At 39.7% G+C, this 23,147-nt stretch overlaps 1 protein-coding gene across 1 annotated transcript in view; it reads right to left on the bottom strand.

Moving 5' to 3' along the window:
* The window catches only part of DCLK2 (doublecortin like kinase 2), a 143,997-nt gene extending 121,440 nt beyond the window's left edge, over positions 1 to 22,557 (bottom strand). The window contains exons 1-2 of the mRNA XM_080796117.1: positions 21,800 to 22,557; positions 4,784 to 5,118 (exon numbers count right to left, since the gene is read on the bottom strand). Coding sequence (XP_080652243.1) covers positions 4,784 to 5,118; positions 21,800 to 22,220 — 756 coding nt within the window. The 5' untranslated portion in view covers positions 22,221 to 22,557. The remainder of the gene's footprint in view (positions 1 to 4,783; positions 5,119 to 21,799) is intronic.
* Between the last annotated feature and the right edge of the window lie 590 nt (positions 22,558 to 23,147).

Below are 23,147 nucleotides of genomic sequence, written 5' to 3'. Positions count from 1 at the left end.
TTAATAGATCTCAGTTCTGTTCTCATTCCTTTCTCTTCACCTACACAAACTGCCCTTTCCCTGAAAATCTTCAGAGAACAGATCGTTTTACAAGACATAAAAAAATGATTTTACAAAATAAAATCAAAATGAACACTGCCCGTTTAAAGGTTTATGTTAATCTTAAACATAAGACAAATTTCTTATGCTATTTCAAAGCAAGAAACAAATGTTTTCATTATAACACACACCAACCAAAAATTCAGACTTCAAGCTTTAAATTGCAAGTCCAGTGTTTTATCAGTGTGGCAAGAAAACTATAGTTTTTAAGGATACCTGGCCCTCTAAAAATATAACATCCAAAGCTGTGTCTAGCAAAAGTAAAAGCTACAATTTTTCCAGAGAAATATTTTACTTGAAAGTTTAAAGAGATCTCTTTTCTTTGCACATGGGTAATAATGTTGTGTGGCAAAAGTGATTCTAGTAACACTTTATTGCCACATGCTGAAATTTCAAAGATTAACTCATAATGTTTTAATCTTTACAACTGACTGAAATCAGTCTTTGTTTTCCTTCTCAGTGCTTATTTTTTGCTTCTAAGCAGACATGAGAAAGTAGTAGAAATCAGAACAGCAAATACTGGATTTCTGATGGCAACTATAATTGTGTCTCCTTCTGAAGTAGTTTAAAAAAAAACTTCCTCTACTTCTCTTTCTTAACACAAAATTGAAAACATACTACAGAGTTGTTTTTCTTGCTTTTTCCACTCAACATTTTCCCAGGTCTTTAAACATCCCCCAACCATAATTTTCAATGGCCACTACTATATTCTATGGTAATATCATTTAGCTGTTTTCTATATTAGGGATTTTAAATTGTTTTCAATCTTTTGCTCTTATTGCTGAAATGAAAATTCTTTTGCCTAATTATGTTTGCATCTCAGATGATTTTGGATAAATTCCTAGAAGTTAGTTTACAAGTTCAAATAGTAAGAACATTTGTATAGTTGTACAAAACAAATTGCTTTCCATAAAGATTATGAAATTTATACTTCCATCTTTCTTTGAAAATGTCAATTCACTGCAGATCCAAAAATAATAAACATTTTTTTAAACCTGTCCATTTTAAACATCAAAAGCACCATCACATTGATTTAATTCATTTTTTTAGAGACTGAACATTTTTTATACTTTGTATTTCCAATTCTCTTTTCAAATTGTGTCATCTTTTATTCATCTTGGCATTACAGTGTTTGTTTATATTAAACTACTATAACTCAATATAAAAGATATAAACCTTGCTTATGACACCCAGTTTTTATTTTGTATGTTATCCAACCAACCTCTCCCCTTGTGATTTTGCACAATTTTTATGCTTAGAAAATCCTCTCCCATTTCAACCTATTGACATATTTTCTTTTACTTCTTTTCTTTCATTTGACACCTATATTTTTAAAACACCTGGAATTTATTTTTTCTATAGTATGAGGAGGATGATTTAATATCTGGTAGTGTAAGAGCCCATTAATCATTATTTCCAAATTTTTCTCCCTCTTTTTCCAGATTAGTTTTTGAAATCACTTAGTCAGGTATTCACCCTCCCATCCCCCAAAAATCTCATTTAGATTCTTATTGAAATTGCAATAAAACTATAAATAAAAATCAGGGAGAATATGTAGAAGAATGTTGAATGCTGGTGCTGTCAGGCGATTATCCCATACCTGTCATAGATAATAACTTCCGTGTTGTATTTGTTTACGCCAATACATTGGCTTTTGTTTCTGATAGTATTTCTTAGAAGTTTATTAGAGAATTCACCCTCCATTTATTACTAAATCTTTAACTGAATGTCAGCTTTGTATTTTGTCAAATGCCTTTGTAGCCTTTCTGGGATTCTGTATGCCATTATGCTTTACCCTCTAGATCCCATGTATAAACAGGTTTCTTAACAGTAAACCGTCCTTTAGTTCCTGTCATTAAGTCCTACTCTTAACAGTATAGTCTTCTTTAACATGTGGATAATCTGAGGTTGCTTGTGCTTTAGTTAACATTTTTACGTATTGATATTTCTAGTCTGGAATTTTTCTGAAGATAATTTTTTGGATAATTATTAAAATTTCAATGATTGCCCATTTGAATTAGATGTTCAAGTTCTGTATTTCACTTCCATTTTCCCTGAACAATATTCATTTAGAGATTTTCAAATCTGGGTCTCAATTTTTAAAATTTCACCTGCATTTACTGTTTATATGCCATTCAGGTTGTTGAATTTGGCATATTTACGATTTCCATTTTTCTTTTTGTTAGGTGTCTTAAATGTTTGTCTCTATATTTCCAGTCTTCCTGTGTCAACCCAGAATTAGTTGTTTGAATTACCAAATCTTTTAGTCTAATTCATTTTTATTTACTTGCAGAACGAATCTTAAGGTGTTTTGTGTTGTGTTGTGCTATTAACTCAATTTATAAAGTGTCTACTTCTATTCATACTGTGAACCTATCTTGGACAGGCTGCTATGAAGTGTTGTGCCTTCCAATCGTCAAGTTAATTAATTAATCAGAAAAGTCATAACCCTATTATGATCTACTGGAATTTTTAGAACTTATTTTTAAAATTTTGTCAATGTTTCAGGAAACAAATGACTAACTAGATCTAGTGTTAGGAAATTAGAAAAGTACTTTAACTGTGTTTTTCCAGAAGGCATTGCTCTAGTGTTTCTCAGCACTATATGAGCTAAACACTTTAGAATAAATTAAGTGTGTTACAGGGAAAAAACAAAATGGAATGAAGAAACAAACTGGATGCTGGAAACTATAATGTCTAACACAATGTAAATACAAACAATTTAACTTTATTGAAATTAGGAAGAAATAGACCTCAGAAGAGTCTTTCTTTCTCTTTAGGAATGATAAACTGATTGTGGCAAAACTCTATATTCATGCATTCTTGAAATTTGCTCAATTTTTCTTCTTTAGCCCATTAGATTTCCCAGTATATAGATTTCCTGGTATATATTTGGCTTGCCTTTTCCTGTGTAATTTTTGTATATTTTTCAGAAATGCTGATTAATGGGGCACCTGGACAGCTCAGTTGGTGTCCGACTCTTGATTTCAGCTCAGGTCATGATTTCAGGGTCATGGCATCGAGCCCTGCTTTGGCCTCTCTGCTGCATGTGGAACCTGCTTCGGATTCTCTCTCCTCTCCCTCTGACCCCAGTCCCCACACACATACACACACCCCTCTCTCTCTTAAAAAACAAACAAACAAAAAAGAAATGCTGATTAATTGCCTCCCTTGTGCCCTATGAAATTATATGGGAATTTTTATGAAAGAAAAGTACTTTTCTGAAAGGCATTTTCCATATTATATGTAGGTGGGGAGGAAAAGCTTTTCTAAAAATGTTAAATATTTTTAATTTTGACTCCTTTGATTTACCAAACCCATAATGACTCTACCAGTCAATAGGTGTTCTTATTCTTAAACAGAGAACATCTTTTGGATGTTAGTGAAATGTAGACTTCTGAGGGGAAAATGTAAGTTGAAGAGGCTTCCCTCTGAAGTCTACATTTCACTAACATCCAAAAAAATGAATAATGCAATTAAAACATGGGCAGAAGACATGACTAGACATTTTCCCAAAGAAGACATCCAGATGGCCAACAGACACATGAAAAGATGCTCAACATCGGTCATCATCAGGGAAATACAAATCAAAAGCACAATGGGGTATCATTTCACACTTTCAGAATGGTTAAAATAAAAAATGCAAGAAACAGCAAGTTTTGGTGAGGATGTGGATTAAAAGGTGCTCTCTTGCACTGTTGGTGGGATTGCAAACTGGTGCAACCACTCTGGAAAACTAACATGGAGGTTTTTTTTCAAAAAGTGAAAAATAGAACTACCCTATGATCCAGCAATTGCACTAGGAGGTATTTACCCAAAGAATACAAAAATATTAATTCAAAGGGATACATATACTTGGATGTTCATAGCAGCATTGTCAACAAAAGCCAAATTATGGAAATAGCCCAGGTGTCCATTGACTGATGAATGGATAAAGAAAATGTGGTGTGTGTGTGTATTATATAAGCATATATATTTATATAGATAAAAATACATATATAATAAAAATATTACTCAGCCATAAAAAAAGAATAAAATCTTGCCATTTGGAACGACATAGTTGAAGCTAGAGTGTTTATGCCAAGCAGAATAAGTCGGTCAGAGAAAGACAAAATACCATATGATTTCACTCATATATGGAATTTAAGAAACAAAACAAATGAGCAAAGGGAAATAAGAGAGAGAGAGGCAAACCAAGAAACAGACTCTTAACTACAGAAAACAAACTGATGGTTACCAGAGGGGAGGTGAGTTGGGGGATGGGTTAAATAGGTGATGTGGATTAAGGAAGGTACTTGTGATGAGCACCTGGTGTTACGTGGAAATGGAAGTGTTGAATCACTAGACTGTACACCTGAAACTAATATCACACTGTATATTAGCTAACTGGAATTTAAATACAAAGTAAAAAAAAAAAAGAAAAGATAAGTTGTTTACATTTCCCTTTCAGTGACCGTAAGAAGTACAGATTTCTCTATATACACTTCTGAGGTATTTGGATAAAGACACAGGTGAGCCACTCACATTTTTCATGATACATGCTAATACAGACACACACATCTCACGTAGGAGTATTAGAATAATTTCTAGCAGACTATGAAATTCTTTGTCAAATATGTAACCACCACAATGCACGGAGAGTTCAACAGTGAGATGGAGGGTTGGGGGCTGGTAAACCTCCTACCTGCTTTCCATCCAGTGTGCAGAGCCTCTTGACCACTCCTGAATCTAGTTTAATGGCTTCGGTGATGTCTGTCAACACCTGTTCAAAGGAATGAGCAGTCTTCTTATTTAGAAGGATCCGCACCGCTTTTCTAGGCTTCACTCCACTTCGAATCACAGTCACTAATTTGGGTTTGATGAAATCTTTACTTTCCTTCACTTCACTTTTCACTGAGGAAGGAGCTGCCAAGGCTCGTGTTGTCCCACCCTTGATGTTCACAGACCAGTTTGGATTAACATTTTTGGTGTAATCAACTTTACGAAATGGTTCATTTGATGCACACACGTAACTCTCACCTAAAAGGCAAAAAATCAGTTTAATTAGTGTGATTATCCCCACCACAGAAGCACTGTCTCTTAAGAACAAATGCTGGAGACCCATTAAATGAACTCCTAAACATAACAGGTGCACTGCAAGGGGAATTCACATCTTTTTCCTTTGGCATTCTGCCCATTCTCCTTTTCTATTTAAACATCTAGATTGGTTTTGAGAGAGAGAATAACACACATTACAGCTTGAAAAGCACTAGACAAATGAAACGAGAGAGACTAGGGCTTTATTCTGATCAAATATGTCACCCTGGATAATTCCTCTGCACTTCGATTCTCAATATCATTGTCTGTAAATTGAAGCTGTTGAATCAGGTGAATTCTAGAGTACTTCCTAATTCCAAAATCTATTAATTAACTGAAAAAAAAATCTCATTCTGGAAGAAATAATTGTATCACAAAATAACATATTCATATAAAGAAATGAAACTATTTTTCTCCTTACAACCACAGATTTCAGTCCCCATTGAAGAATGATTACTCCATCTACATATACCTCCTAAAATATATTTAGTCATAGTATCATTAACTCAATTAATGAATTACTGCAAAAATGAAGGAAGAGTTCTGACAGCTTGAAGAAATTTACCTCAGGCATTTTATTTCTTAATTAAAGAAAATGAATTTAAAATAATTAGCTCAAATAGATAAACTTCTCTATATCTACTTAAATGGTAAAGGATGTTAAATAGTTAAAATGATGTGTCTGGGTGGCTCAGGCCATGATCTCAGGGTAGCCCCACACTGGGCTCTGTACTCAGTGGGGAGTCTGACTCTCTTCTCCTCTCTCTACCTGCTCCCTCTGCCCCTCCCCCCACTCATGCATGCATGCAGGTGCTCTCTCTCCCTAAATAAACAAATAAATCTTTTTGAAAAACAAAATGTGTTCAATATTCATGCAGACTTCTGCATAATTTTTATTAAGTAAAACATAAAAACTGTACTATTTGTTGACCGGTTTACCAACTCAATGTTCATTAATTTTAAGTTCCAAAATTAGAGGTTGAAAAGTAATGATTTTTATAATGTTGAAAATCATAATTCATAATTATATGTTTAAAAAATCACACTTTTCTTTCAGGAAACTCAGAAGTCACCTAATTCTTTTATTCTCACCTGTTTGGCATACAGGGCAAGAGAATTACACTCTTAAGATTTTCTCTAAGATAGTTTCTAACTCAAAAAGAATCCAGTATTTTTTCACATATTTAGTGTAACAATCTCACTATTGATAGAATAATCATATGATACAAGCATTAAGGGCTGTTCATGCTTGAAACAAAAATAACCAAAATGGTGAAAGGCAATTCCTAAGAAAACCCCATTAATATAAATACAATATTTAACTATTACCAGGATGTTCTTAAAATCCTAATGAATAGATAACTTAAAGACTCCCAAAGGCACATGAACAGTTCAATAAAAGATTAGGCATATAAGAAGGGTCTAAAAAGAGGAGTAATGCCTTCTGTTAAAGGTGTAATTAGGCCACTGTGTAAGAAAACTAGGGAACGAGCCACAGGCTCTTCTGCTGCTTCCACACCAGTAATAGGAAAACTGGCATAACCATCACCATTTAGTTAGAGATTTTCCATCTCTCTAGGTTTATCTAAATGACTTTTCACAGTGTAATCATCTGGGAAAATGGCATGTAATTTCAAATACACGTATGAATTTAATAAAACAGAACTATACATCACATGCGTGTGTTTATAAGCAAAAATAAACACGAGTTTGCTTTAATTTTATAGAGAATACAAGTCTCACATTGAAAAGCTCTAAATACACTTCTCCAATGAAGACATACAAATGGCTACCAGACACATGAAAAAATGTTCATCATCACTAGCCATCAGGGAGATTCAAATTAAAACCACATTGAGATACCACCTTACACCAGTTAGAATGGCCAAAATTAGCAAGACAGGAAACAACATGTGTTGGAGAGGATGTGGAGAAAGGGGAACCCTCTTACACTGTTGGTGGGAATGCAAGTTAGTGCAGCCACTTTGGAGAACAGTGTGGAGATTCCTCAAGAAGTTAAAAGTAGAGCTTCCCTATGACCCTGCAATTGTACTACTGGGTATTTACCCCAAAGATACAGATGTAGTGAAAAGAAGGGCCATCTGTACCCCAATGTTTATAGCAGCAATGGCCACGGTCGCCAAACTGTGGAAAGAACCAAGATGCCCTTCAACGGATGAATGGATAAGGAAGATGTGGTCCATTTACACTATGGACTATTACGCCTCCATCAGAAAGGACGAATACCCAACTTTTGTAGCAACATGGACGGGACTGGAAGAGATTATGCTGAGTGAAATAAGTCAAGCAGAGAGAGTCAAGTGTCATATGGTTTCACTTATTTGTGGAGCATAACAAATAATATGGAGGACAAGGGTAGATGGAGAGGAGAAGGGAGTTGAGGGAAATTGGAAGGGGAGGTGAACCATGAGAGACTATGGACTCTGAAAAACAACCTGAGGGTTTTGAAGGGGCAGGGGGTGGGAGGGTGGGAGAACCAAGTGGTGGGTATTAGGGAGGGCACGGATTGCATGGAGCACTGGGTGTGGTGAAAAAACAACGAATACTGTTACGCTGAAAAGGAATAAAAAATTAAAAAAGAAAAAAGAAAAAAAAAGAAAAGCTCTAAATAAAATTTAATTGTATGTTCTGATTCAAAATATTAAGATGGAAGAAAGAAAAGGAAATTTCAGCAAGAGACAGTGATTTTTCTCCCCCTAAGGGCAGGGAGAAGTCAGCTGGAGAAAAGCCTTTCCCAACATAAAGCAAAAACACAATAATAAAAAGAAACAAAACATGAGCAAATTTAGTATGTCAGATTTCCTTGATCAACTCTGCACAGTTGACATATCAACGAGGCGAGCTGCCTTTTAAATTCATCTGTATTTTGTCTCTTTATACAGGTTCAGGACATCAGAATGAAAATAGGTAAAGGAAGTCTGTCTTTTGTTTATGTATGGTTACAGATACATTTTAATTCCCTCCTTCTCTCCCCTCCTCCCTTCATACTGTTTCTATTAAAAATGTGTAGATCAGTTCTATAAAATGTAAAGTTTTGAACCACAGATACCCATTTTGGCATTCTTGGCATACAACATTTCAGCAAAAATGTTCAAGACACAGTTTTGAGGTCACACCTGTGTTTCCATATACTGGGCACATAAAACCCTATAGCAGAGATGTCATACCTTGAAGATCATAGCAACCAAAATACCCAGGCTAGCTTCCCTTGTTATGTCCCCAACCTGATCAAATAATCTCCTGATGGTAATTTTGTCACTAACATAGATTTGCCTATCAGGAGAGAATATACTGACAAAAGAATTTAAGATTTTGGTTCCTTGGGCAGTTACAGCTCTTGCTGTTAACAAAATAATAAATTATTATTCTGTTAGATACTAGGCACCTACAAGACTGATTACAAGCAGTCAGCTTCTAATCCACCAGATTCTTGCTACTATAGGGATTCTGGTTTAAGATTTGTTATCCCCCTGCCAACTTGTCACATTCCCCTTCCTCCCCATCCTGGTAGAAACATCACTTTCTACTGAAACTTACTCAGGTAGAAACCTAGGCATCACCCTTCATTCTTCTGGCTTCCCTACATACTACATTCTGACATCAAGTTCTACCCATCCTCTTTTCTAAATATTTCTCAAACTGTCCACCTCTGTGCCCTTACCACCACCCACTTCCTACTTGGATCGATGCAAGTATGTTGTTTGCTGCTCATTCCCCAATAACATAACAAACAGCAGTGCATTCTATGCTATTGATACAGCTGAAAAAGTATACCCTCAAGTAATGAGTTTTGACATCCTGATAAAATACTACATTCTGAAAGGATTTTTAAAATTTTGGTCAATACATAGTAAAATTACACTGACCCAAAGAAGGAAAAGATAAGCATCTCATTTATAAATTAGAGCTAAACTAAGATATAAATAGGTATGTGTGTGTGTGTGTGTGTGTGTGTGTGTATACACACACACACACAGGATGAACATGAATATATGAAAAATAAGTCTGTCTCTGAAGTCCAGAATTGATCTGACTTTAACAGCTAGATCTCATCATTATTATAAGCTGGTCTGATGCCCACAGTCATACCTGTGTTTTTCGCTGGGATATAATCTCAAATCATATCTGTATCAAATAAAGTCACTCGGAGACTATGGTAAGGTGACACAAAAACATGTTCACTGTGCAACCCATAAAATACCAGACATCCTCCTGTCACACTCAGTGAACGACTGCCACAGCCTTACCAATTACAGCTTTTTCCTCAATCTATTCTGTGTTCCCTCTAAGTTTAATGAGATACTCAGTCACAGAATTGTCCTTCCTTCTAACAGCACCCAATACGGAGCAAGTCCTTGCTTCCCCAGCCCTCTGAAATTATCCAATCAAAGCCCATATTTTATGACAAGTCAAACACCTTCTTACTGAGATGCCCCCACGGTATCATACAACGTGCATTCTCTTTGCTGCAGTGAATCATAAACTCAACATGTTCAACTATAGGTATCTTCTTGATGGTCTCTGGCTGAAGAGAACTGAGATACACACACACACACACACACACACACACACACACACACACTCATTCTTTCTCTCCCTCTTTCCAATAACAGTTCTTTGACCACAGGGGTAAATCATTTTGGAAATTATGATCATATGAATACTAAATACAAAGAAAATTTGTTTTATATACGGAAAGAAGATGGATAAAAGCATAAGGTGGTTAAAAAACTTAACTGTTTTCATCCACAACACAGAATAGAAAGTCTCTGAATTTCCTTTAAGACACTACAGTGACATGGATATGGCTTCATATTACTGATATTTGTTCAAAGACACTTTAATTTGTAGTTAGCAGACTGTCAAATTAAGTGCCTACAGTTGTGTAATACAACCTGCATATTAACCATTAACGTTCATCTTTACTCAACCCAAGAATCTGCCTTCTCTAAGAGGCAAGAGGATATTAAATGCTAGGAACTCTCCAATGTCTTGTCTCTGAAAGCCCTCATCCTCACAAATGTATTCAGACTGTGCCAATTTCTCCCACCTTGTCTCCCTTTGCAGTAATAGGTAGCCACCTCCTATTGGATGTTGAGTTTCTGTGTCCTCATACTGCAGTTTCAGGGACATTCCTCTCTCCTCCATTTAATTAGGCAGCCCTCTCTACAAGATTAGATACACATACCTCCCACCTTAAACACACACAAATCCTCCCCCTCTTCATTCCTCATCCCACTCTACCTAATGTGCTTTTGGCTTCCATTCACTGCCGAATTTAAAAAAAAAAAAAAACACAAAACTCTCCTCATCTGTTTTTTCCCCCACTTCCTCACCTCTTATTTGCTCTTAAGCTACTGTGGCATCACTTTTGCTCTCTGCATTCCCCTGGCCGGAACACCCTGATCCCTGAGCATGTCTTTCCTAACTGCCAAATGCAAAGCACATGTTCCAAATTCACTGGGTGTCTTCTGAGGGCACTGGACACTACTCATGATTCTCTTCTGCAAATCCTTTTTCCCTTAGCTTCCACAGTCTGATTTCTTTTGCTTCATACCTCTTACTTCTCTTGATCTGCTTTTCAGAGTCCTCTTCTCCCATTCATCTACTTCATCCTCCTTATACTCTCTGTGGGCAAGTGCATCCACTCCATGGCTCCAAACACCACCTATATCCCGAGGACATTTCCAGCCTAGTCCTTTCTCTTGAATTCAAGCCACTTACTGAACACCTCTACTAGATTATCTATGGATATCTCACATGCTACTGTCTAAAACTAACTTCATTCCCCATTACTGCCATCTTGACCTCAAACTCTCCTCTTCCTGAATTCCTCAACTTACTGAATGAAATCACCACCTATATAGTCATCCAAGCAAAAATCAAGACTCCTGCTTCTCCTCTCCCTTTCCCACATTCAACAGAATTGACAAAACTCTTGAGCTTGGTCTATGTACCTCTGGAATCTATCCTCTTTGACTCTGCCTTCTTTCATTTCTCCTTGGATTAAAGTAGTTAAGTTCTCTGTGGGGCCTCACCCCCTCATCCCCCACATAGCTGTCACAGCAAATTTTTAGAAATGTGGAGCTGATGTCTTTTGCCTGCTTCACTGCCTTTAGAATAAAGACCAAACTCCTCAGCACATCACACACTTCCACCCTCATCTCCCACCACATTCCCACAGGTTCCTAAGTTAGTGTCATAGCAGTATATTTGTAATTTCCTTCTAAACTCATCATACCCTCTTATTTCATTACTTCTTATATGTCTAAAATAACCTTCCTCCTCTTCTCATTTTGTCTCTTTTTAACTGACCAGTCAAGATTAATCACTCTTGGCAAGGAGGTAAGGCAATAGGAATTTTCAAACATTGCTAGAAGGATTTTAAATGGTTCAATCATCTAGAAAAGCATTATCTAGTACTATGTTTACAACATACACATCATATGACCCAACAATCCACCCCAGAAAAATATGCTGGAAAAACTCATGCACATAGACACTAGTATGTATATGCGGAAGCAGGGCTCAACAGCCAAAGAGGAAACATCAATCCACATGTCCCAACAAAAGGAGAACAGACACAGAGACCGTGGTGTTGTCTTATGTACAACTATACAGTATTGAAAATGAACAAGCAAGAACCATTAGCAACAATCTGGATGAATTTTACCAACAATGGTAGGAAAAGATGACAAAAGAACACACGTAGTAGGATTCAATTTCTCTAAAGTCCAAAACAGAAAAAATTAAACCGTATCAATCAGGGATGCCTTCATTGGTGGTAAAAACAGAGATAAAAGCAGGAGTCAGGCCTCTGCTATCTTGGGAAGAATTGGAACTAGGAAGGGATATAGGGAGATCTTCTCAGATTCTGGCAATACTCTGCGTCTTGACATGGCTGGTGTTCATAACAACTCACTGGGCCATACATATTTTTGAATCTTCATAATTTTAAAATAAAATTTAAAAAATTACGTTCTTATAAAGCGTCTTTTTCTGAGCTTACAAAGTATCAATTTCCCATAATCATTTATTCTTTCTTTCTCTCTTCCAATGGTTCTTGGTGGAGAATTTTTTTAATCAGCTGATTTTGCTGTAAAAGTACAGATGCTCAGACCTTACCACAGTTCAACTGAATCACTAGAATCACCAGATGGTGGGACCAGAATATGTAGGTAAGGGTTTTTAATTTCACAGGTGACTCTGGAAACAACCTCTCACTACAAACCACTGCCTAGACTGGAAACTCTTTGAAAAAAACTATCTTTTTCATACTACCCACATCTAGCACAATACCTGGTATGTAACAGGTACTCAAAACATGTTTGTCAATGTAATGACAAAAATGCAAACTTAGAAATCTCATGGTTTAGATTTGCATTACTTCTAGGTAAAACATTTGCACAGTATACTGTTGATACAGAATAACCCTAGAAGGCTCAGGGTCAGGCTCCTGAAAGATGTCATGCATGGCTGGAGACATTCTTAGATCATGCCAGCCCACCAAAATGCAACCTAAGGCATCTATGGAAATAAGCAGGATATGAAGGCTGCCTAGTATCTACTAAAATTTTTAATTCATTTCAGACCATCAAAGCATCAAGAGTCCAGGGTACGTGCTTACTTATTTACTTTTTAAAAGTCAAGTATAATGAACATACAGTGTTAGTTTCAAGTGTATAGGGTACTTTTCAGTTCAATAAATGTAATGTGTCTTTCAATCAATGGAATATGCATGCATGTACTTATATATAAAATATATATGTTTTTAATATACATGAATGTTTTTAAATAGCTAAATCACAGTAATTTGTCAACATTTAAATGTCAATTTAGTGTTCGAAATGACAAATAGTTTCATGTAACCGTATGTAGTTGGAAATTCAAATACAGTGTGTTTGGCTAGCCTACTTTTTATCAGTTCCTATAAAGTATCTCATCCACTTCTGTTAAAATATTTACATTAACTGCCTAACCACAGTAATTAGTTTGTAATTACAAACTATTTTTACATCCATGGCAGGAAATGAATTATACAAAATGTGGACATTGAGACTATGACATCACGTGGAGTGGAAGCAAGCACTGAACTTTATGATACACGTGTAAAGTGCAAAGGCTCTTCAAACTTAGAGAAAAGACCCCTCCCCACACATGCAGACTTAAATATGATAACATAAAAATGGAAAGACAAAGACAAAAGAGAGCTTGCCTGACACTATAGATCCAATGTTAGCAATAATCTTAGGAACCTTAATTCTTTCCTAACTTCTAAAACAGAGGAAAAAATTGCTTCCAAAGACATATAACCAAGGAAAATAAATCTGGGCATGCTGCATCTACAAAATGGTTTGATGTCCGTCATCAAGCAGAGCATTTGTGAAGCTGTCCTACTGGGTGGATTAAAATGTGCTTATCTCCATCTAAAGCACACGAGAGATGAGTTCCCACGCCCATCTGGTTAAGAAAAATACAGGGTGAGGAAAAGAAAGACTGATTTATTATTCTTTTGTGACAAACAACTTAATCTCTTTTTTTTTTTTCCATCCAAACTGTACAGAACCGAGAATTTAAACTAACTGGGGATCAGCAGAGTTAACCAAAGTGTACTGCTCTGACCTTGAAGCCTATGCCACTCTGCGCGCCTTTGCTGTGTCACTGGACCATTGTGTTGCATTCAAAAAATGAATGTAACAGCCTTTGCTGAGGGGTAAGGCTGAGGACACAAAATGAGATTTCATCTCGAAGACCAATGCTTTTTTTTTTTTTTTTTAAAGATTTTTATTTATTTATTTGACAGACAGAGATCACAAGTAGGCAGAGAGACAGGCAGAGAGAGGAGGAAGCAGGCTCCCTGCTGAGCAGAGAGCCTGATGTGGGGCTTGATCCCAGGACCCTGGGATCATGACCTGAGCCAAAGGCAGGGGCTTTAACCCACTGAGCCACCCAGGCGCCCCAAGACCAATGCTCTTTTAATACCTCTGAAGGCAACGGCTGAACCAAGTCATGTCCTCAAGCCTCATCCAGCGGTATAGTCTATGATACATTCCATTGAGAAAGGGGTACAAAAATGACTTTGAACGTCTGAATATCTATGAAGGAGCATGGCCAGAAATCCATGTTTCAGTATTGAAATTTCAGAGAACTTTAACTGAAGACCAAAAAAATTAGGTAAAAGTAGAAACAAAAATCCTACTCACGAACCAAAAAGCTTTATAAAGCTTACCAGCTGAAAAAGAAATTGCATCTCCTCTCCTGGTAGGATGGAACCTACAAACCATATCCAGTATCTGTTTTTTGTTCCTCGTGCCTAGGGCAAGCATATTCCATCATTTACAAGAGTTCACTCTGACAATTTTAATTCTGTGCTTATTTTAATGATAGAACTTAAAATGTTTATATCATCCTATTCTGGAATATGTGAACGACTGCTTATCAATCAAATACAGCCAGACCACTCAGTGTCCAGCTTCAACTCCTTTGGGGGTGTAACTTTGCTGGGAGTTAATGAGGAAAAAGAGAAGTGGACTTAATCTCTGTAAAAGATGTGTTCACGGTAGGTTAAGACCAGAGGACGTAATTTTACCTGTAGGAGTGGAGCTTTATTAACAATCCAAAACTGACTCCTTACATGGCATTCTGAAATATAGCACACTGAACTCAGGATTCAGTGCCATGGTCACATTTGGGAACGACTTAGTTTGAGCAACTAGTATCTGCAGCTTTACACTGCTTTTTTTTATATTTTCATTGATTATGTGGTTTTGTTGATATTTACATTATCAATTTGTTTAGGTTGTATTGGTGTATAAGACCTATAGTATAAGAATATACTTTTATATCAGTCTTTCTACATATTTAAGTGATAATGCAATTAAAATAATTAAGGCAATACTGAACTTCTACAAGTTAGTTGTTAGATTTTTGCATTGTTTTTCATGTTTAAGTGGCCCAAATATTGCAAAAGTTTGAGAAACACTGCAATCTTACAGATGTTAAGGAAGAGAGAAAACTTCAAACAAAATGTGCCCATCTAATATTTCTTTTTTTTTAGAGGGGGCAGGGCCAGAGGGAGAGGAAGAGAAAGAATCTTAAGCAGGCTCCATGCCCGGTGCAAAGCTCAACACAGGGCTCGATCTCATGACCCTGCCATCATGACCTGAGCTAAAATGAAGAGTCAGACGCACAACCAACTGAGCCACCAAGACATCCCCCATCTAATATTTCTAAAGCAACTGAGGCATAATGGATCAAGGGTCAGTCCTTCAACTGGCTCATCATCTAAGCAGAGGTAAAACTTTCCTTAACAGAGTTACCCCAACTTCTGGAGACCCTTCCTTAATACCTTCTTCCTTCATCCCCAATTCTCACTGTGAGTCTGAGAAGAAGACTTGGCCCCACTTTTAAGCAAGTGATTGATAATGAAGATGGCTCAAAAAGATTCAATGCCAGGGGGCACCTGGGTGGCTCAGTCAATTAAGCATCTGACTCTTGATTTTGGGTCAGGTCACAATCTCAGGGTCTTAAGATGGAGCCCCATGACAGGCTCCATGCCCTGCAGAGAGTCAGCTAGAGAGTCTATCTCTCCCTCCTCCTCTGCCCCTCCTCACCCTCTCCCCACATGTTGTCTCTCAAATAAATAAATATTTACAAAAAAAAAAAAAGATTCAATGCAAGTGATGAAAGATTCAGACGCCAGATGTTTGCCCAAAAAAGAGGTGTTAAAAAAAAAAAAAAAGAGGTGATGTTTGCAGAATGGGAAGGAAGGGGAAATAGTAAACTATGACCACTGTCTTCAAATGTCTGAAGAGCTGCCGTGTAAAAGTCAGATAAGCCTTTTGTAGCTCCAAATGGTGGCTCTAGAATATAGCAGGGAGGTTATAAGGACAGAAATTTTGGGTTAAGATGCTGAGGACCACCACCATTTATCAAAGAGCCACTGCATGCTAGGACTCCGCTAAGTGTTTTATACACATTATAGGGTTCATGTAGAGCCTTTCCTCTATTGGCCTTGATCACTAAACTACTGAGATGGGTTCACATCAGGCTATTTTTCAAGTTCTTTCTCTCTCAGAGGCTTGATGAACATGAGTATAAACTGTAGTAAAATTCCTTTTCTTCTTTTCTTGATTCTGTGCCAATGAGGCAAATTACTGTTAAGTAAAAAGACCAGGATGATGGACAAATGTATTGGAAGGGAGCATCATCATTGCCTGGAGGAAATAATTATAATTATTATTTAAAACTTAAAGTAACCTAAGATTTGTAAAACATACAGAGTGAAGGAAGAGATAAATCAGTGAAGATATTTTAAAGCTGTTATTATGAAGGGCACCTGGATGGCGCAGTCAGTTAAGAGTCCAACTCTTGATTTCAGCTCAGGTCTTGATCTCCCCGTTGTGGGATACAGACCCACATCAGGCTCTGCACTCAGCTGGGAGTCTGCTTCTATGCCCCCTCCCTTCCTCTGCCCTTCCCCCTGCGCGCTCTCTCTCTCCCCCTCTCTAAAATAATTAATCTTTAAAACTTTTCATTGTGATATATTTTGGTTACAAATTACAATTTAATCAATGTGTAAACAATAAATAACATAGCAGGTCATAACGAGATTATTTTAGTCACTTTGAGATATTTGCAAAGGTTATAGTGTAATCAAAATTACTTAAGTTGATCTCACAGCCAGTTTTTTCCTATTCCTTCAGTCTACAAAGTAGCAGCTTCTGACAAATTACAGTAGAGTCTACTGCCTTATTCTTCCTCTGCAAATCTAGCCAACTGTCCAGTCTTAACTAAGAAAGGTTAAGACATCTATATCCACTTATTCCCACATATTAAAAAAATCTAAAAATGGCACAAGAGTAAAATAAATCATTGTGCTAGAGGTATTTATTGCATGGGACAAAGAAATGAATAAAACAATTGTGGTCCCAGCCCACAAAAGGTTAATAATTTTCCCTTTCCTGAGAATGTTTTATGGAGAGGAACCTCCTACAAGTTATTGAGGGTTCTAAGAACTCTATCTAAACCTGGCTGACTTTTTTTTCCCCAGATTTTATTTTTAAGTAATCTCTACACCCAACGTGGGGCTCACAACCTTAAGACCAAGAGTCATGTGCTTTACCAACTAAGCCAGCCAGGCATCCCTAAACCTGGGTGACTCCTAAAAAGGGACATAAAGCATGACAGAGCCAAGATCATCTCTCTTTCCTACTCCCAGAAGCATTTCCTAAGATTACTGAACTTTAAGGGGGAAAGGGTCTTAGCAATTACCATCTTTCATTCACAAATGAGGAAACGGAGGTCAAGGCAACTATGCAGAACTATGCACAGACCTTATTTTGCAGTTGTACAAGATAATGCATTTTATTTCAGAACCCATACATGAAATATCCTAAAGCACAAATGCTGTAAGCAAAGGGAAGAGTTATCATCTTGATCTCAGGCCTTGGCTCCAACATCCGTTCCTCTGGAAAGCCTTGTTCATCATACTGCCCCACCTCCCTACCATTTCATTCACAGCACCTGAGCTAGAACCAATTTGTGTATGCTCATGTTCATGACCTCTCTCCCTCTAGAATGTGAGAATCTTGAGGAAAGAAACTTTCCCCTGGAACAACACCTGGAACAAAAACAAACAGACCTTCGGTCAACAACTATCGGAGACCAGTATCCCTAAGGTCTGAGAAGAGACTTCATAGAGGCAATATTGGAAGTGGGTCTTGAAGAACCTAGGAGTCTGCCAGAGAAGGCTTGCACACCTGAGATTCAATGTTAAACTGCCACATCCTATCATCATAAGTACCTTTAATGTGTACTGCTTTTAACTTCTATGTGCAAATAGCTTTTCACCCATGGGGTTTATGTTCTTTCCTCACCATAACAGGTTAAATAAATAAACTTGAACAACCAGCTAAGGAATTCTGACTCTTAGCCCCTGACATGAGAACTTAAGAAAAAATCATCTGAACATCCTCAGTTATCTATAAGAGATGCTCTAAGTTTCGCTGGCTCATGGTTTCAAGCAGCTAAAACTGATTTTCCCAATACTGACTCACAACCCTCCTCAGAGAAGGTCCCCAACAAGTTTTAAAGCATAAACAGTATTACAGGGATGCCCAGCACCAACTCAGTAAAATTAATCCAGCAAGGGGAGGTAAACCAAAAGGCTGAAGATACCTGGTGGTTTAGTGAAGTAGAGGAGGAGTGCCAGCCAACACCTGAACACTGTTTTTAGTCTCCAGAGACTTTCAAGGTCAAAGGCAAAAGAAAAAATCTGGGCCATGCAAATTTCTTTTGTCATCTGAGTTCAATGGGATTGGGGCTCTGAATGAGTGTTCATGCCCAGCTGTCTTGAGTCATCACATTCTATTCTCCACTAAAAACATTTTAGAAAAACATTTTGGGAAAACAGTATCTCCTAAACTAAAAATTTCATGGGATCAAAGAGGCAAAGAAGAGAATAGAACATAATGTTGTAAAAAATACTATCGGAGAATCCTTATTAAAAATTATTTAAAATGGCCAGGGGCACCTGGTTGGCTCAGTTGGAAGAGCATGTGACTCTAGATCTTGGGGTCATGAGTTTGAGCCCCACAAGGGTATAGAGATTACTAAAATAATAATTACAAAATAAAAAAATAAAGTTTTAAAATGAACTAAGATGAATTGGTCAATTTTGACCATATGGGCAACACCCATATGACTTGTACCCATTTTTACTGGTACAAATAATAACTTTGCAGGTAGATTAGTTCTTCTAAATGGTAAGTCAGAACATTTGAGCATACACTTTTTTTTTTTAAAGATTTTATTTTTTTATTTGACAGACGGAGATCACAAGTAGGCAGAGAGGCAGGCAGAGAGAGAGGAGGAAGCAGGCTCCCTGCTGAGCAGAGAGCCCGATGTGGGGCTCAATCCCAGGACCCTGGGATCATGACCTGAGCCAAAGGCAGAGGCTTTAACCCACTGAGCCACCCAGGCACCCCGAGCATACACTTTTAACTGAAAGTTGAAACTATTTAAATTTTCAAATGATGAATATTAAGCACTGATGGCTCTTTCTTTTCTTGAAAACTGCCTTGCAACAGGGTATTCCACTCATTTTGTTGGAACTCCCAGACCTAGACAAAGATCCATTGTCAGAGAGAATGTCACTATGACAAAAGAAGGGCACAAATTTTCTTCTTTTGCAGTAATTTTATTAAATACTGCTTGAAACAAGCAGGCAATTGGCTAGATTAGGGAAATATTTCTGTTGTGCAAATATTTGTGTTATGCCATTATTTATCATGTGGTAGTATAATTTGGACTTTATACATACTTGCAGTTCCCCATCCTCCAAAATCAGTGAATAAATAACTGGAAGGAAATTTGTCAACTTTCAATTTACAGCTGAAACTATACGGGTTTGACAACTAGACTCAGTGAACCATGCAACACCTGGGCAATGACAAACTCAATGTACAATATGTGCTGTTATTAGTTAATATTAGTTAATATTAATTAATATGCATAATGGTCATCTTGAATACCCCCCATAATGATATTCATCTTTGGAGTATATTAATTTATGTAGCAAATACACTGTTAAACTTATTTGACAGAAGGATATTAAAATTTTTATTCCTCTTCAGACCACATGATGCACAGTATTCCAAAGAAATGGTAGTGATGAGTACTCAAGTAATAGGTATCACCTTGATTTCTCCACAGAGCTGTTAATCTAGCTTGGGTCAGTCCAAAAATGTTATTCCATTTTGAAATATCTAGGCAAATGTTGCTTTTAAGTAATTAATATGATAAAGAAGGCAAAAGAGTCCTTTTAACAATGTATCATTTTATTTATACTTCTCTGGCTGTCATCATCTCCTGAGGAAGCCTTTAAAACCAAAACACACAAGTGACCAAGAGAATGTGTGAGGTCAAGAATACACACACATAGACTGAAAAGACAATTTCATTTAGGGTCGGTCCTCATCTAGCCAAGACAGGGAAAAACCTCTGATAACAATGACTAAGTAGAGAAACTCAACCATTTCCAGGACTCCTCAGTATGGCTTTATCGATTTATTAGAGGTTAACTGGAGGTGAAAGGGCATATACTCAGATCCTGTGTAACAAGGCATGTTGCTCATTTCCTCATGTGTAAAATGGGCATAAAGCCTTCAAACTATAATATAAGAATATGATGAGATAATATAAGCAAAATTGTTGGTTGGGGCACCTGGTGGCTCAGTTGGTTGAGCCTCCAACTTTTGGTTTCCACTTGAGTCATGACCTCGGGACTGTGGGATCATGCCCTACCTTGGACTCCCGCCTCAGGGAGGAGTCTGCTTGAGGATTTCTCTCCCCCTGCCTCTCCGCTGCCCCCTCCACTTTCTCTCCCTCTCCCTCTCTCAAATGAACAAACAAACAAAAAACAAATAAACCTTAAAAAGAAAAGCAAAAGAAAAATAGTTGGTTCAAAGTTCAGTTCCTCTCCCTGCCACACCAATATTGCTATGACTACATGGAATGAGCCATTTGCATTAAGAAAGATGCATGAGAGCAAACTGTCTTTAAACATGCAGTCAGCATATACTTGGGTTCTGTCTCATCTTTATAGGTGCTGTTTAGATCTGGAAATGAGTTCTTAACTACCAGTAATGCCTTTTCACCCTGAAAGGAAAGAACAATAAATACAGTATTGCAGGAATTCAAGGATGACACAACATACAGCCAAGCAGTCCCTTTGAGAAAAGCGTGGTTGACACTCTAGGATTACTCATTTATAATAGGCCCCAACTACTCATTCCAACACCCTCTATCATCCTAACTAGCTACTTTCAATAGAGGAGGAGGCAGGAGCGAGTGACCTGGGTTCACCTCATTACCAACCAAATGTGGAAAACCCTTCAGCACAGTGATTCTCAATCTTGGCTACACTTGGCTCTACATCAAATCACCTGGGGAGCTTTTAAAGCTTCAACTGCTCAGATCACACCCCACATATCTGAATATCTGGGGGTAGGGTGCAGGCACCCATAATTTTTTAAAGTCCGCAGTGATCCAAGGTGTAGTCAAGGTTGAGAACCACTTTCTGGGATCATGCCTCCTGACCTCATGTAACTTCTGCTGAAAGCCAACCTAAAGCATTTCACAAACACAACTTCAGAGTACAGCAGGTCCAACAGGGTTCTGAATGCAGCATCACTGATGCCAGCACTGAGGTCCACACAGAGGGCTGAAGAAAAAGCTTATTAGCAAGAGGGTTACCCAGAGCCTCACCCCAGAGCTACCTTTCCAACAGTTTGCACTAAAAACAAAACCCCAAGTTTACCAGTCTTAAGAGATGTCACCAAAGCCTGCTAGGATTTTTTTTTTTTCTTTTTTTAAAGACAAATCTCTTGGAAAAGAAAGTGTCTGGGGGGGAGCGCACCCCCCCACACACACACGGAGAGCCTATAGAAAAGCAGACAGAACCATACAATTCCCATGGCCGCCTAGAAAGCACCCGGTAAACTCCCCTCCGCGCAGCGCAAGCAGGCGCGCGCCAGCCTGTGGCCACTGCACCTGCTGTCGCGCTGGGCCGCACCTGCCGCGCCCGACCCTCTCCTCCTACCTTCCAGCAGCTCGTCCAGGCTGGTGACCTTCCGACTGCCGTCGATGGTGTAGATGGTGCGGACACCCTGGGGCAGGTTCACGTTGTCCGACAAGGAGCGAGTGAGCTCTATGAGCAGCGCGTCGAAGGACCGGAAGCGGTCGCTGGAGATGGCAAACACCAGGCCCTTGAAGTAGCGGTCCCCATTCCGGTAGAAGCGCGCCTTCTTGGCCTTCTTCTCTGAGCTCAGAGCCTGCAGGGTCCGCGTGCGGTAGAAGCTGCAGTGGGCACTGTGCGCCGGGCTAGGGATGAGCCCGTTCCCCTTGGGGCCCGAGCTGCTGCTGCCTCCCGAGGAGCTGGGCGCCCCTCTCCGCGACCCTGGTCGCGGCCTTTTGTCCCGTTCCTCAAAGTGCTCCAGCTCAATACTCCTGGTGCTGGCCATCACGGCTGCTCTGGAGGCTCCCCCACAAAAAACGTCCCAGCCGAAGCCTCTGGGTAGCCTCAGGGTAGCCTAGTGTCAATGAGAGAGTCAGCTCAGGGACGTCTGACCGTGGGGGCCTCAGAGCGCCGGGACACCTGGCTGGGGCATCTCGCCCTCTCCTCGCAGGTGGGGCAGCTGAGCCGCCGAGGAGACGAATGGCCCGCGCCCCCCCCCTACAAGTGGCCGCAGCGTCGAGCTGCCCAGCTCATTGTCCAGCGCGGCTCGCTCGGTCCCTCTCGCGGGGAGCCCCCCGCCCCCCCTCCCCGCCCCGGGCGCCTTCTCCAGCCAGCCACGCCTCACAACTCCCGCCTGGGAGCCGGCCAGAAGCCGCAAAGTTGGGCCACCGGAGGTTCGCCCCGGGCCCGCGGGCGCACACAAAGCTCGGGCGCCCGCCGCGGCTCGCGTCCGCCCGCGGCTCCCGGGAGGCTGAGGGGAAGGAAGGAAGAGGAGGGGGAGGAGCTGGGAGCGTGGGAGAGGCGCCGCGGGCCCGCAGGGGCGTCGCGCCCGGCCCCGGCCCGCCCACGAGCCCCGCCGGAGGCCGGGGATGCGGCGCCTCCGCCTGGCTTGCCCGCAGGCCCTGCCTCGGTGGCGGCGCGCGCGGACTCGGGCTGAGAGGACAGTGCGGGGGCCCCTTCCTCCCACAGAGCCAGGCCCTAGCGGGAAATAATGCAGCCCGCCTCCCCGGCGGCCGGCCGGCCCAGCCCACCCGCGAGCATCCGCGCCCGACTCCGCGGCCTGCCGGGCCAGCTGGCGGGGCTGGAGGTGATGGTGGTAGTGGGGTTCCTGCCCCCCAAGGGCTGCCAAAGCCCGGGAGGGAGGGGGTGCGCGAGGAGGAGGGGGCCGCACGGGTCAGCGCGGAGGCTCTGCGGCGGGAGAGGACCGACTCCT

The sequence above is a fragment of the Martes martes genome (assembly GCF_963455335.1).
Source record: "Martes martes genome assembly, chromosome: 2".
Lineage (NCBI taxonomy): Eukaryota > Metazoa > Chordata > Mammalia > Carnivora > Mustelidae > Martes > Martes martes.
Note: the sequence above shows the minus strand (reverse complement) of the source record. Positions and strands in the feature narration are given on the sequence as shown.